Source organism: Prunus persica, chromosome G2 (assembly GCF_000346465.2).
Source record: "Prunus persica cultivar Lovell chromosome G2, Prunus_persica_NCBIv2, whole genome shotgun sequence".
NCBI lineage: Eukaryota > Viridiplantae > Streptophyta > Magnoliopsida > Rosales > Rosaceae > Prunus > Prunus persica.
The window spans coordinates 27,389,021-27,404,710 of NC_034010.1; the positions used below are offsets into that span (position 1 = coordinate 27,389,021).

The 15,690-nt window shown below is 37.1% G+C and overlaps 3 protein-coding genes across 6 annotated transcripts; 1 reads left to right on the plus strand and 2 right to left on the minus strand.

Annotated features, from left to right (window-relative positions):
* On the plus strand, positions 80-2,779 carry LOC18786073 (casein kinase II subunit beta-2). Of its 3 annotated transcripts, XM_020558565.1 has the most exons (6): positions 80-662; positions 1,217-1,438; positions 1,548-1,660; positions 1,745-1,910; positions 2,009-2,184; positions 2,307-2,779. In XM_020558565.1, the coding sequence occupies exons 1-5, from the start codon at positions 515-517 to the stop codon at positions 2,140-2,142; spliced, it is 783 nt and encodes a 260-aa protein (XP_020414154.1). In that variant the 5' UTR covers positions 80-514; the 3' UTR covers positions 2,143-2,184; positions 2,307-2,779. The 3 variants fall into 3 exon arrangements, with proteins under 3 accessions (XP_020414154.1, XP_007220195.1, XP_020414155.1); XM_007220133.2 differs by having other exon boundaries at positions 2,009-2,457; XM_020558566.1 differs by lacking the exon at positions 1,548-1,660 and having other exon boundaries at positions 1,716-1,910; positions 2,009-2,457.
* On the minus strand, positions 2,675-9,110 carry LOC18786973 (DUF724 domain-containing protein 3). Its single transcript, XM_007221090.2, has 11 exons — positions 8,428-9,110; positions 7,045-7,473; positions 6,443-6,802; positions 6,073-6,136; positions 5,723-5,871; positions 5,103-5,199; positions 4,935-4,988; positions 4,786-4,857; positions 4,051-4,119; positions 3,644-3,814; positions 2,675-3,566 (listed from the first exon to the last, which is right to left on the minus strand). Exons 1-11 carry the CDS (start codon positions 8,899-8,901, stop codon positions 2,941-2,943), a joined length of 2,565 nt encoding a protein of 854 aa, XP_007221152.2. The 5' UTR covers positions 8,902-9,110; the 3' UTR covers positions 2,675-2,940.
* Positions 9,203-15,251, minus strand: LOC18787516 (DUF724 domain-containing protein 2). 2 transcript variants are annotated; one of them, XM_020558564.1, is made up of 9 exons: positions 14,663-15,251; positions 13,291-13,767; positions 12,710-13,063; positions 12,368-12,431; positions 12,035-12,177; positions 11,388-11,454; positions 11,240-11,311; positions 10,123-10,293; positions 9,203-10,045 (listed from the first exon to the last, which is right to left on the minus strand). In XM_020558564.1, the coding sequence occupies exons 1-9, from the start codon at positions 15,134-15,136 to the stop codon at positions 9,438-9,440; spliced, it is 2,430 nt and encodes an 809-aa protein (XP_020414153.1). In that variant the 5' UTR covers positions 15,137-15,251; the 3' UTR covers positions 9,203-9,437. The 2 variants fall into 2 exon arrangements, with proteins under 2 accessions (XP_020414153.1, XP_020414152.1); XM_020558563.1 differs by having other exon boundaries at positions 12,710-13,069.

The window sequence follows — 15,690 nt, forward strand, 5'->3', positions numbered from 1 at the left end:
ACACATATCAATCGAAAACTTTTAAGTTGCAAACCTGAAAAGTCAATACTACCCTTAATGGTAGGGCCAAAGTAACTTATAAAGGATCCTATTTTACTTGAAATGTAACGTATTCTCATTAGATAATGTTACTTAATAGTATTTATTTATTCGGTAGAAGGACTCAAACTTAGACCTTGATAGCAAAGAGAACAATTCTTACCAACTCAACCGACTCATATAATTTATTTATAATTTTTTGATTCGTCTCCTCTCGTATGTTAGAATAGTTTATAATATTACTTTGTTACAAAAGTATAAATAAAAGTTTTTTTTGTTTAATTTTTTCTTTTTGTCTTCTCTCTTTGATTGCCACTGCAGGGCAGATCCAAATGTACATTGAAATCGCCATCGATGCATGATCCAAACTTGAGTGTAGGAAAAATCCAAACTTTGTTTTGAAGGTTAATTAGTGGTGCATTAACATTTGAGAGAGAGAGAGAGAGAGAGAGAGAGAGAGAGAGAGAGAGAGAGTATGAAAAATAAAGATGAGCGAGGTGTAATTAGATCACGTTCTGAACCGGCTTTGAATCCCAATCGACTCAAAGACAAATCTTTGGCTCCCTCTACCTCTACCTCACTTGCTGCCAATTATCGCAATATTGATGCATCCTATGATCAGGGTCAGTTTCAATTTCAATGCATAATAACATGCATTTATTATATGATAAACCTCATAACAATCCATCATATTATCATATATAATTATTATTATTATTATTTTCCTAATACTGGGGTTTTGCTGTAATTCATATGTATAATGTTATGTTATGACATGATGTTTTTTTGTTTTGGCACAATGTTATGATGTTTTTACACAAAGGTACTTGCTCTTCTACTCTTGTCTTTTGATTTGTGAGGCTTGTTATTGAATGTATTCGATTTCCTCGTATGTTTTATCTAATCAGTTTTAAACTTGTTTGGACAGACTAATTCATGTACATATCTTGAAGAGGTTCTGTGTTTGGTGTCAAGCTATTGACTATTCTCATCTAAGTGGTCATGCTGCCAAATAATCTTTTGTTGAAATAGAGTTATCTCTCTAGCCCATCTTAGTTTAACAATTTTGGTTCTCATTTTGATCATATGAAGGTTACATTCTTGCTGAATATATTTATAGTTTTCTTTTCTTTATTGTGTGGCTTTCAGATAGTTTATTTATTTATTTATTGTGCAGGGGAATCAGCTGAAACAAGTTGCAAAGGTTCAGATGTTAGATGCCTTGATGATGAAGATGCATCTTGGATATCATGGTTCTGCAATCAGAAAGGGAATGAATTCTTTTGTGAAGTGGACGATGACTACATCCTGGATGATTTCAACCGTTCTGGTTTAAGAAATCAAGTCCCATTCTATGATTATGCACTGGACTTAATTTTGGACGTTGAGTCTTCCAATGGTAAGATATTTGCCTATCTGCAATATGAAATCAATAACTTCTTATGTAACCTTTAAGAAATGCTGTTTGAACATGAACAATAATTTGTTCTCCACTGGGATAAAAACAGATGGTACTTTAACTGATGATGAACAGAACAATGTGATCGAATCCGCAGCAGAGATGCTCTATGGTTTAATTCATGGCAGATACATAGCTACTAACAAAGGATTGTCTGCAATGGTAAGGTGTTTAACCATGCAACTTTACATGGTTTTGTCATGATGTTGGATTTCAGGCGCCCTAATGCAACAGTGTGCAATTCAGTTGGAGAAGTACAGGAACTATGACTTCGGCAGATGTCCAAGAATTCACTGCAATAAACAACGATGTCTGCCTGTTGGCCAGTCAGACATCCCAAGGTTAAGTACTGTCAAAATCTACTGTCCCAAGTGTGAAGACATTTATGCCCCACAATCCAAACACCAAGATCGTATCCTTGTAATAAAATATGTATGACTTTTGCAAATGACTTCAGTTATGTTTTGTTGAACAGCAGTTTTTCAATGTTTCCTTGACAAACACTCTTAGAAATTGATGGGGCATATTTTGGAACCACATTTCCTCACCTTTTTTTCTTGACCTACGGCCATCTTAAACCGCAGAAGGCGAGTCAGAATTATGTTCGGAGAATATATGGCTTCAAAGTCCACAAGGAGGAATGATCAATCTTATAGCTGCAAAGGTGCTTCTCTTGATGAAGAAAGGTAAAGGGGTCCAAGCAGTGTTGTTTCCCATTGTAAGGAAAAAAAAACACAGGGCAGTTCCCAAAAGCCCTGTTTTCATTGTACGTACTGGGTTGTTCATAATGGTTATTTAACTTGTTTAGGTTGAGCACCATGATTCTTTGGCAGTGTTAAGTGGAAAGGTTCATATTCTTTCGCGTCATGATCGATATGTGGATGGTGGCCATTTACTTTCTGAATAGAAAATTTGAAGTGCGTCATGGGGCTTTCCAAGGACGCGTACCTTCTTTCAAATTTCATGCTTAAAAGCTGAAGAGCAACCTCAGCCCTACTTAAAGAGTTAGTTTTTTTTTTCTTTTAACTTTTCTAGTTTTACCACCGATGCTGTTTATCTGCCTTTCTAGCAGATAAAAAGCTCATAACTTGCTGAAAGGAACCAGAAGTTTTTCTACCAGGAAAAAATTGTGGACAGGAAATTTTATAGGAAACCAAGAGATAGTGACATAGGCAGTAAACCGGTCTATAAGTATGTTTTGAGTAGCATTAAGTCTAATACTGGCTGAGGATATGGTAGTACAGATGACTGTTACCAGCATTCTAGGGCAAATATCTGTTACAAAAAACAACAACAGTTTGGTATCACTTCCATCATTACATTACATTCAAAAGGGTATAAATATTATATATCAGTTTCCATGGACAAACCTAGCTCCAAACCATTCAAGGGTTAGCTAAAAGAGTGCTAATCTCAAGGGTCATCCATCAGAATCACAACAATCACCACGCTGCAGCAGCTAATTTCTCAAAATCACGATGGATGCTCTGAATGCCTTCAGTGATAGCATTTGCTTCTGATTGCAGCTTGCTAATTTCAGAACCTTTGGCCACATCGATTGACATCAGGGTCCCCCGTTTTTCCTTCAAGTCCTTGATCTCCTTATCAATCTGACTGATTGTTTCATTGTTTCTGGTTCTGTCAAAAGTACACTCCGTGATCTGAATGTCAACTTCTTTTGATTGGTTCTCAAGCTGACCCAACTTAACTTTCATTTCAATCAATTCCTTCAGTCGATGCCGTACTGCCGTGACATCAAATCCCAACATTTCCAAGTCAACTAGTGCCTCCAAATTGCTATCAAATAACTCTCTAGGATCGCCAACTTGCAACTTGGAAGTCTTCTCCACCAAAGAGGCAAAGGTTATCATATTTCCAAGAGCGGATCCTTCGCGACAAACCGCTTTACACTTCATCAGAGGAAGAAAATGTGGCCTTTGCGGAAATCTTTTGAATACTTCCATGGATTCAATACTTTTCCAAAATGGAGAACTTCTCACAAAAGGTGAATGTGGACTGTCTTGTTGCTCAACCTCATTTTGTTGCTTGGCAGTCCCAGCAGGGTTACCTAGAGAACATAATCTTGATATTAGTCAAACTAACAACAGCCAAAGGAATCCATTGAAAATTTTCACAATAGCTTACTTGAGCACTCTTTGGCTTTTATAGAATGCACTTCATCTACATACAGTGATAAAGGTTGATCATGGGCAGACGCTGTTGCAGATACTCCAGTCACAGTCACCTGAACTTCTTTTGTCAAGTAATCCATTGCGGAATCCAGAGTTTCCGTCTCTCTCATTGTTTCTTCAGAACCTGCAAATTTAAGAAAGACATGAAATTTAATACAACACAAGATAAAAGAGAACAGGATAAGCAAGTACTTCCAAAAGGGAAAAACAATAAAGAAAAAGCATATCACTATGTTAAGCTAACATTTTTTGTTTGGTTCGAGCAACACTTTGAATACATCCATGGTTTCAATTTTTTTCCCAACTGGAGAACTTTTTAGAAAAGGGAAAGTGTTTGACTGTCTTGTTGATCAGTGTCACCTGTTACACCAGTTTCAACCTGTCTTCCTCTGACCTCATTTTGTTTGCTGGAAAACCCTGCAGGATTACCTACAACACAACCTTGATGTTAATCAAACAAACCAAAGCCAAAGAAATACTTTGACAACTTTCTCAATTGCTCACTTAAGCCCTCTATTATTTTCTCAATATCCATTGCAGTATCTTCAGCTTCTGCTTCCACCCTTGCATCTTCAAAACCTCAGATTTTAAGAAAGGTATGAATTTTATGCTACGCAGGATAACAATAAATAGGATTAAACAATTACCACCAACATTTTAAAAAGCGAGAAAAGGATAAGTACATCCCAATTGTTTTGCTTTTTTTTGTTCGTCTACCAATATGTTGTACTTTTCCTTGTTGACTCATTTTGACAATAGAAAAATCTTACGGGACTTAATTGTAGCTCCCTCACACACAATTCGGTTGCAGAATCTACACTCAGTATTACCAAAATCAGTGTATTTCTTGAACTGCAAAATCATGGTTTCTTAATTATGTTTCACTACCTCTATTTATTGACTCTTCCAATTTCATTTTCCTAATCACTCATCCAAATGTTGTAATTAACTCATATGTTTTTCGCAGCAAAAAATTATAGAATACAAAAGCAAAAGCATACCAGTCATGGGGAGCATTCAAATTAAATTGCACACGAGTTCCTGTAATTCTTTTTATATAAACTAAAGGTTTTTCCAAGTTCTGATGTACCATACCATTATCATTGACAACTTGAGTCTTAGTCAATTCAACTTGAGCAACAACTCCAGTTCCATTGAGCTTCTCGCCTGCAAAAAATAGAATTTATTCAGGCCACAAGTCTTCTATTCCATTGTGCTTAATTCAGGTTGTTAGCTACTCATACCTGTCAAATCCCACATTGTTGTTACAGGCAATTCAAATATATCATTCGTATGATCTGCAGCAAAAGATCCAACGCCATTATGTGCCTCACCCATATACTGGTACAAATTAGATTTTCAAAATATACACATCTATCGAGAATTGTGTAGCTCTGACACATTATACACACCTGTTGCTGGATCTTTTGGGTGTTCAACAAGAAATTCAGGCTGTTTTCCCTTCCCTTTTATTTCACTGCTCACCCCATCTTCATTCCATTCAACCTCCTGAATGAATCAATAAGAAATACGATGATCAACAAACTTGGGTTAGAGGGAAATAAATCTCAATAGGATGCCTCAAAATCCAGACTAATTCCAGGAATTAGGTAAACTGAACACATTTTTTGAGTTAATTATAGATAAAATTAAAATAAAACATCATAGTTTTTTCTTTATCAATATTAAAGATGTCTAAAATTATGGGCATGCGCCATCTTAGTCCTTCCTTTCACTTTTACCTCTGAAGCATAATTAAGCTCTCTTGTTTTATGTAACACTGCTATATAAATATATATATAATTAAAAAGAAAAAAAAAGAGGCCACTCTGTATTTCAACCATGACTACTTTAATTGCCAAATTAGCATGTATCCAGTTAGCTAACAGGAGAATCATTCCTTTCTCTTGAACATAAATGTTTTATTCCTTGTCATCATATTGACCTTTCTACCCCAAAGCTTAATGCAGACTGCAGTTTTGATACGTAAAGAGATACAGAAGGAAGCATAGAATACAGGCTTCAGATTTACCTCTACGGGGAGCAGACATGATGTTCCAGCATGAGATCCCCCTGTTAGCTCAGAATCTGACCTTATACCAGAAGATTCAATGTTGTCCAGTCCATACTCATCTTCAACATCTTCTTCATCAGCATTTTCGATTTCACTGCCCTTCTTGACTGCAACAATTTATACACATTTGTTTTATGTGGATTACACAATGAATATGTTAATACAGAAATAATATCATGTAATGTTAATCACTGTGGATATATGCCTCTGGCTAGTGATATTTTCACCAGGCAATTTCAGTGGCCTGCCCCTCCCCTACTGTCTTACTCTTGGCCAAGGGAAATCACCTTGAGAACTTTGTGGTTTACCTTTATGTTTATAAGAAATGATTTCTTGATTGTCCGGTTCTCCAACCTGTTGTTGCTCAGTCTTCTGCAATAGGAATAAAATGCATTCTAATCAGGACCATCAGATGTCAGAAGAAACAAATCCAGAGAAAAAAAATAATGCATCTCTTTGTTTTTTCTTTTTCTTTTTTGTATATATAGCACTTCTTACTTTCAAATGGCACTCTTCAGATGCTATCGATGCTATCAACTTATAAAATTCATAGAATCAGAGCAAGTTAATGAGGTTTTGAGAGGGAACACTTGAGTCATGGTTTTGTTTACCCCAAAGGAACACTCAGCAATAGGAGAATATATATACCAACAACATTTGTTTTGACAGATCACTTACCGCACCCTTTCTAACTGGGGCTTCTCTTTTTGATGTTTTAGCTGGCGTTCTCCTTGAAAATGATGGTGTAAAAGATAAGAAGTCTTCTGGATTCTTGGAAAGACATAGAATTGTTGCATCCTCATTGGGTTTCTGATTAATTTTTAGTTTCTTTTTGGTCTTTCCATATGGTGATTTATCAATGCAAGGACTCAAGTGCTCCAACTGATTCTTCCATGAAATCCTTGAACAAGCTGTTTTTTCTTCATTATTATCCTTGGTAGCACCTGAACTTTCAAGTGCTTTAGCGACCTCGGAGCTTCTGAAACTCTCGCATGCACGCTTTGATTGTACTTCATAATCCACACTAAAGTGAGCTTCCTGAAACGAAAGGCCAAAACTTTAGCCACCCACAAATAATTTGAGCCCATGTATGCTTTTCAGCATAGAAACTTAAATTTACCAGATAAAATTGCATCTTAATGATTATATTTCGAAGATAGGGTGATTCAAACATGTTTACAACTATACCCACAAAGACTCAAGCCATGACAACCGTGCAACCCCCTCTCCTCTCCCTCTCTCTTTTTTCCCAATATAAAACAACGGAAAAATATGCATACCTTATAGCAATCAACCCATGTTCCATTGATCTTTGTAATCCATCCTCTCTCCGTCCATTCCACATGAGGCCTCAATTCTGAAGGACTGCATTCCTTTACCTGCTTTGTGAATTTTGAACGGACCATATACTTTTCTTCTGTAAGAATTTGTGTAATCTCTCCGACCCACCAACCCATATCATAGAATGCATCCACCATTTCCATCAAGTTAAAATCTCTTTTGCCAGACTTTGGAGGATGAGGCCGAATCTGATGGCCATTTACAACCACTTTAACATCACGGTTGTTTGAGCTCTTATATTGAAGCAAGAAAGAGTTAACCCCTAGTTCACCAAGATATATTGCTGGGAACCAAGCATACAATAGATTGTCTTCGTTGAGATTTATTTCCACTGCTGTCCCATGGCTGAAAATTGTCTCCTCTATCCTCTTTGAACCATTAGTGACAAAGATCAGTTTTCTTTCTCTCAAAAGCATAGCATATAGAAATTTGTATCATATCTCAAAAATAGAAGGAAGCCAGATATGTTGCAAATGAGATAAATGAATGAACTGAGAACGAAGTTGCAAACATATAAGTAAAGACCTCGTTAAATCCAAACTTCAAACTACAGAAAATCACAAGTTCCTAATTTGAAATACCCCAAGTTTTAGTGCCATACTTAATATTAAAAATGTTCACATGATTAATAATCACTCAAGTTTTAGTGCACCATTTTTTGCTTTAGAAAGAAAAAGATAGCAAACGCAGAACCATGGATCTTTTTATAAGTAAATTGATACTGATAGACAGATTACTAAAAGTATCTGCTTTCTGTAAAATTTCATCAATTAATGGTAAAAGATTGAGTTCACAATAAAACCGTCTAACTTAACTTGCCCAAATATGATCTAGGGGGAGGGGGGGCTTATTTAAGAAACACAAAACCCAGGAGAAAAAAAAATTAGAAAGCATAAACAAACATGATATCCAGTACTGGTTCGGATCATCACATCATCAATTCCCTAAGCAATAAAATAACAAATTTGGTTGATAATTCAGGAAAATCAAGAGAACCAATGATACTCATGACAACCGGTATTAAAAAAAAATTGACCACAGATAAACTGCTCTTAAAAAGTGCAACAACTTAAAAAGATGATCTTTTTAGGAAAATAGAAATCTTTTGAAGGAAAAAAAAAAAAAATCTAAACGCAGAACAACAAAGGAAGGCCAATGTACAATAAAGAACCTGCATGTTCTTAAATCATGAAAACCAATGGTAGAAAGCTCCAAATAAAATTCATAAATAAACAAAAGAAAGCGCATGCAAGCATAAACCAAGTACAAATCCTGTTTAAAAAGACAAACCCACATGGATTATTAAAATGTAGAACTAGTACCTCCTTCCGGGCTCGAATCCATACGCCGTCCAGAAAATCCCAATGAGGCCGCAGCTCAGAGCGCCTTAACTCAAGCAGATCAGGTGGGTTTTTGAAACCCACCGTATACTTGTCATCCTCAAACCTCATCACAACCCCCACCCACCAAGCTTCTTGGTAAAAGGAGTCTACGACGTCTGCGGGCTCGAAGGGCTGGTCAGGATTGTCAGGAGGAGGCACGGGCCGGATGGAGCACACGTCAACGAACTCAGTGAGTGGCTTGTTTGGGTCATCGTCGAAGACCAGAGTCTCGTACTGCACCAGAGCCTTGCTTGAGTTGCCAAGGCTCTTCCTTTTCTTCTTCGCTGAGAGATCTGAGGGTTGTGGGTCAAGGATTATGGCAGGGAACCATGCACCTCTATAACCCTCTTCGTTGCTGCAAACTTCCACCTTTGAATCCTTGCTCAAATGCGCTTCACTCCGCTTCACCACCATTTCTTACTTGTTTTCTCTCTCTCTCCAGAGAGACAAACACACTATTTAGTAGTGTTTAAGCAGAGCGGTCAAGGTCAAGTTTTGGGAGAAAAGTAGGATTTTTTTTTGTCCTTCGATCATAAACGTTTCATCGCTCCAAGACTCTCATATCTCTGGGTAAACGACGGATCGTAAAATTTGAACGATTTGTCGTGTAGATCAAGTTTTGTTGAAAACGACAGGCGTTAGTTCTCCCACTGAGAGTTGTTTGTTGGATTGGAATTTGGATGTTTTGGTTGTCCCTAGACCCAAAGCTGTATTCGTGTAGTTTTGTTGGGCTTCGGCCCACATTCATAACACTCAGGATATTGTAGTACATACAGATAATTGTTTGTTACCAGGCATTCTAGGGCTAATGGCTGTCATAATAAACTACAGAACAGTTTGGTATCACGTCCATCATTACATTCAAAAGGGTATAGATATTATATATCAGTGTCCAAGGTTAGCAAAGGGAGTGGTAATCTAAAGGGTGTAATCCATCAGAATCACAACAATCACCATGCCGCAGCAGCTAATTTCTCAAAATCACGATGGATGCTCTGAATGCCTTCAGTTATAGCATTTGCTTCTGATTGCAGCTTGCTAATTTCAGAACCTTTGGCCACATCGATTGACATCAGGGTCCCCCGTTTTTCCTTCAAGTCCTTGATCTCCTTATCAATCCGACTGATTGTTTCATTGTTTCTGGTTCTGTCAAAAGTACACTCCGTGATCTGAATGTCAACTTCTTTTGATTGGTTCTCAAGCTGACCCAACTTAACTTTCATTTCAATCAATTCCTTCAGTCGATGCCGTACTGCCGTGACATCAAATCCCAACATTTCCAAGTCAACCAGTGCCTCCAAATTGCTATCAAATAAGTCTATAGGATCGCCAACTTGCAACTTGGAAGTCTTCTCCACCAAAGAGGCAAAGGTTATCATATTTCCAAGAGCGGATCCTTCGCGACAAACCGCTTTACACTTCATCAGAGGAAGAAAATGTGGCCTTTGCGGAAATCTTTTGAATACTTCCATGGATTCAATACTTTTCCAAAATGGAGAACAACTCACAAAAGGCGAATGTGGACTCTCTTGTTGCTTGGCAGTCCCAGCAGGGTTACCTAGAGAACACAATCTTGATATTAGTCAAACTAACTACAGCCAAAGGAATCCATTGAAAATTTTCACAATAGCTTACTTGAGCACTCTTTGGCTTTTATAGAATGCATTTCATCTACATACAGTGATAAAGGTTGATCATGGGCAGATGCTGTTGCAGATACTCCAGTCACAGTCACCTGAACTTCTTTTGTCAAGTAATCCATTGCGGAATCCACAGTTTCCGTCTCTCTCATCGCTTCTTCAGAACCTGCAAATTTAAGAAAGACATGAAATTTAATCCAACACAAGATAAAAGTGAAAAGGATGAACAGGAAAAAGAACAAGAAAAAGAACAAGAAAAAGGATAAGCATATCCCTATCATGTTAAGTCTAACAGTAAATATCCATGGTTACAATTTTTTTCCCAATCGGAGAACTTTTCAGAAAGGCAAAGTGGATTTTCTTGTTGCTCAGTGTCACCTGTCACCCCAGTTTCAACCTGTCTTCCTCCGACCTCATTTTGTTCGTTGGAAATCCCAGTAGGGTTAACAAACCTTCATGTTAATCAAACAAAACAAAACCAAAACCAAAACAATACTTTGAAAACTTTCTCAATAGCTTATTTAAGCCCTCTATTATTTTCTCAATATCCATTGCAGAATCTTCAGTTTCTGCTTCAGACATTGTATCTTCAGAACCTGAGATTTTAAGAAAGGTATGAATTTTATACTACACAGATAACAATAAATAAGATTAAAATTACTACCAACAGGGAAAAGTGAGAAAAAGATAAGTACATCCCAATTTAATATTTTTACATTTTTTTTCTGTTCATCTACCAATATGTTGTACTTTTTCTTATTGGCCCATTTTAACAAAAGAAAAATATTAGGGATTTAAATGCAGCTCCCTCACACATGATTCAGTTGCAGAATCTACACTAAGTATTACCAAAAGTCTGTGTGTTTCTTTAAATGCAAAATCATTCTTTCTTAATTATGTTTCAGTACCTCTATTTATTGACTCTTCCAATTTCATTTTCCTAATCATCCATAAATGTTGTTATTAACTTGTACCTTTTTCACAGCAAAAAATTATAAAACAAAAAACCAAAAGCATACCAGTTGAAGAGAGCATTCAAATTAAATTGCACATGAGTTCCTTTATTCTTTTTACATAAACTAAAGGTTTTTCCAGGTTGTGATGTACCATACCATTATCATTCGCAACTTGAGTCTTAGTCAATTCAACTTGAGCAACAACTCCAGTTCCATTGTGCTTCTCACCTGCAAAAATAGAACTTATCAAGGCTACAAGTCTTCTATTCCATTGTGCTTAATTCAGGTTGTTAGCCACTCATACCTGTCCACTCCAACCTTTTTATCACATGCAATTCACTGCTCGCTACATCTTCATTCCATTCAACCTCCTGAATGAATTAATTAGAAATATCATGATCAACAAATTTGGGTTAGAGGGAAATAAGGATGCCTCCAAATTCGTACTTATTCCAGACATTAAGTAAAGTTGAACACATTTTTTGAATTAATTATTATTTAATAATTGTCTTTTTCTAGTAATGTCAACATTAAATATTCCTAAAATTATGGGCACGGGCCATCTTAGTCCTTCCTTTCACTTTTGCAGCACCCTCTGAGGTATAATTGAGCTCTCTTGTTTTATGTAACACTATTTCAAACAATTTTTTTTAATATATAAGTTATTTAAATTAAATAATAATATAAACAAATAAATAAATAAGACACCACTCTGTATTTCAAACCATGGCTACTTTAATCACCAAATTAGCATGTTCCCAGTTAACTAACAGGAGAATCATCCCTTTCTTTTGAACAGAAAAGTCTTATTCCCCGTCATCATTTTGGTCTTACATTTGTTTCATAGAAAGCACACTGGTCTTGCATTTTTACCCCAAAGCTTAATGTAGACTGCAGTTTTGATATGTAGAGAGACAGAGAAGAAGCAGAGCATACAGGCTTCAGACATACCTCCATGGGGAGCAGACATGATGCGTCAGCATGAGATCCCCCTGTTAGTTTAGACTCTGTACCAGAAGATTCAATGCTGTCTACTCCATACTCATCATCAACATCTTCTTCATCAGCCTTTCTTATTTCACTGCCCTTCTTGACTGTAAAAAATTATACACATTGGATCATACAATGTTAATATAGAAATAATATCATGTACTGTAAACAGTGTGGATATATGGCTCTGGCTATTGATTTTTTCACCAGGCAATTTCAGTGGCCTGCCCCTCCCCTCATATCTCACTCTTACTCTTAGCCAAGGGATATCACCTTGAGAATTCCGTACTTTACCTTTTCGTTTAAGAGAAACTATTGCTTGATTGTCCAGTCCTCCAACCTGCTGTTGCTTAGTCTTCTGCAATAGGAATAAAATGCATTCTAATCAGGACCATCAGGTCTCAGGAAGAAACAAAACCAGAGGAAAAAATAATGCATCTCTTGCATATTTTTTTTTTTTATAGCACTTCTTATTTTCAAATGGCAGTCTCAGATGCTATCAACTTATAAATTCATAGAGAGCAAGTTAATGAGGTTCAGAGAGGGAAGACTTGACTCATGATTTTGTTTACCCCGAAGGAACACTCAGCAATAGGAGAATATATACCAACAACACTTTTGTGCGAGTTCACTTACCACACCATCTCTAACTGGGGCTTCTTTGCTCCTTCGAAATAATTGTGCAAAAGATAAGGAGTCTTCTGAATGTCCCCATATTAACTTCTTGGAAAGACCTAAAATGGTTGCATCATCGTTAGGTTTCTGATTAATTTTAATTTTCTTTTTGGTCTTTCCATAAGGTGATTTATCAATGCAAGGACTCAAGTCCTCCGACTGATTCTTCCACGAAATCCTCAAACAAGGTGTTTTTTCTTCATTATTATCCTTGGTAGCACCTGTACATTCAAGTGCTGCAGCTAACTCAGAACTCCTGGAACTCTCGCATGCACGCTTTGATCGTACTTCATAATCCCTGCTAAAGTGACCTTCCTGAAACTAAAGGCCAAAAATTTAGCCACCACAAATAATTTGAGCCCATGTATGTTCTCACCATAGAAGCTTAAACTTACCTTATAAAATTGCATCCTAATTATTATATTTCCAGGACGGGTGATCCAACCATGTTTGCCATCATATCCCATAAAGTAACAAGTCATGACACCACCCTCACCCCCCGGCCCTTTTCCCAACATAAAACAAGAGAAAAATACACATACCTTAAAGTAAGGAACCCAGTTTCCATTGATCATAGTAACCCAGTTTCTATTGATCATAGTAACCCGTTTTCCATTGATCATAGTAACCCATCTTCCATCAGTCCAGTACATGTGACGCCTCAATTCTGACTGACTGTATTGCTTCACCTCCTCTGTCAATTTTAAACAGACCATATACTTCTTTCCTGTAAGAACTTTTATAATCTCTCCGACCCACCAACCCATATCAAAGAATGCATCCACCTTTTCCATCAAGTTAAAATCTCTTTCAGCCAACTTTGGAGGCTGAGGCCGAATCTGTTTGCCACCTACGACCGCTTTAACATCACAGTTGTTTGAGCTCTTATATTGAAGCAAGAAATTGTTGGCCCCTAGTTCACCAAGATAAATTGCTGGGAACCAAGCACAGAATAGATGTTCTTTGTAGAGATTCACTTCCACTGCTGTCCCAGGGCTGAAAAATGATCCCACCATCCTCTTTGAACCATTAGTGAGAAATATCAGTTTTCTTTCTATTAGAAGCACAGCATATAGAAATTTCTATCATCCCTCAAAATAGGAATCCAGATACATTGCAAATGAGATAAATGAATGAACTGAAAAGGCATGAACTTGCAAACATATAAGTAAAGACCTCAATAAATCCAAACTGAAAACTCCATAAATCACAAGTTCCTTATTTGAAATACAAAAAACAAAAAACAAAACAAAAGAAGACATGAAAGAAAAAATCTTTTGAGTTAAATATCTATATTGAGAAGCAGACTGCATCAGAACTAGCTAGATGCTGTGGCTAACGCATCATTGGCCATCTATAGCACTTAAATACTCAAAAGTACAAATGTTCACACAATTAGTAATCATTTAATTCATGGTAAAAGATTGTGTTCACAATAAAACCGTCTAACTTAACTTGCCCAAATACGATTTAGGGGGAGGGGGACTTACTTAACAAACACCACAATATCAGAGAAGTCCCAAAAAAAAGATTAGAAAGCACAAACAAACCTGATATCAAGTACTGGTTCGGACAAAGGACAACAAGCAATAAAAATAACAACTTTGGTTTATAATTCAGGAAAGTCGATAGAATAAACAAGTGAACCAATGATACTCATGACAACCGGTATTAAAAAAACATGAATACGGATAATGATACTCACTGAGCTCGTTGGCCTTGCGACATAAAAAGATCATCTTTTTAGGAAAATAGAAATCTTTTTTAAGGAAAAAAGAAGAATCTAAAAGCAGAACAACAAAGGCAAGGCCAACGTACAATAAACAACCTGCATGTTCTTAAATCGTGAAACCAAGTGCAAATCCTGTATTAAAAAACAAACCCACATGCATTATTAAAATGTAGAACTAGTACCTCCTTCCGGGCTCGAACCCATACGCCGTCCAGAAAATCCCAATGAGGCCGCAGCTCAGAGCGCCTTAACTCAAGCAGATCGGGTGGGTTTTTGAAACCAACCGTATACTTGTCATCCTCAAACCTTATCACAACCCCCACCCACCAAGCTTCTTGGTAAAAGGCGTCTACGACGTTTGCGGGCTCGAAGGGCTGGTCAGGATTGTCAGGAGGAGGCACTGGCCGGATGGAGCACACGTCAACGAGCTCAGTGAGTGGCTTGTTTGGGTCATCGTCGGAGACCAGAGTCTCGTACTGCACCAGAGCCTTGCTTGAGTTGCCAAGGCTCTTCCTTTTCTTCTTTGGTGTGCCATCTGAGGGTTGTGGGTCAAGGAATATGGCTGGGAACCATGCACCTTGGTACCCGTCTTCGTTGCTGCAAACTTCCACCTTTGAATCCTTGCTCAAATGCGCTTGGCTCCGCTTCACCACCATTTTCTTGTTTTCTCTCACTTTCTCCAGAGAGAAAAACACACTATATTTACTGGTGTTTAGTAGCAGAGCGGTCAAGGTTTTGTCCTCCTTGTTCTCCCAGGACTCTCAAATTGTGCATAACCCAAAGAAGTGTAGATTTGTTGGGCTTCGGCCCACATTTATACCAAAGATAAGATTTGAATAAACAGCCAACCACTCCACCAAATGGAAGATTCCCAACATTTCCTAATGTAAAGAAAAACTCTAAAAACGTTATCTTGAAACTTGAAGTGTCTTGCTTGGTCTTATTTAAAGCGTGTCAGATTTACAGTTGCATTAAGATTCTAGAAGAAATATACATCTGATATATGTTTTGTAATTCACTTATAATGTTTTAATCCAAAAAATATAACTTATAATGTGATTTTATTTGGACATTACATCTGATTTTGTATCCCAATTTATTGGTCGTCTCTAGCTAAAATGGAGGTGCAAATGAGATGTAAAATCACCATCTCCCAATTTGGTGGTACATTGCAAAATGCAAATATTTTTTTTTATTTTTTTTTTATGAA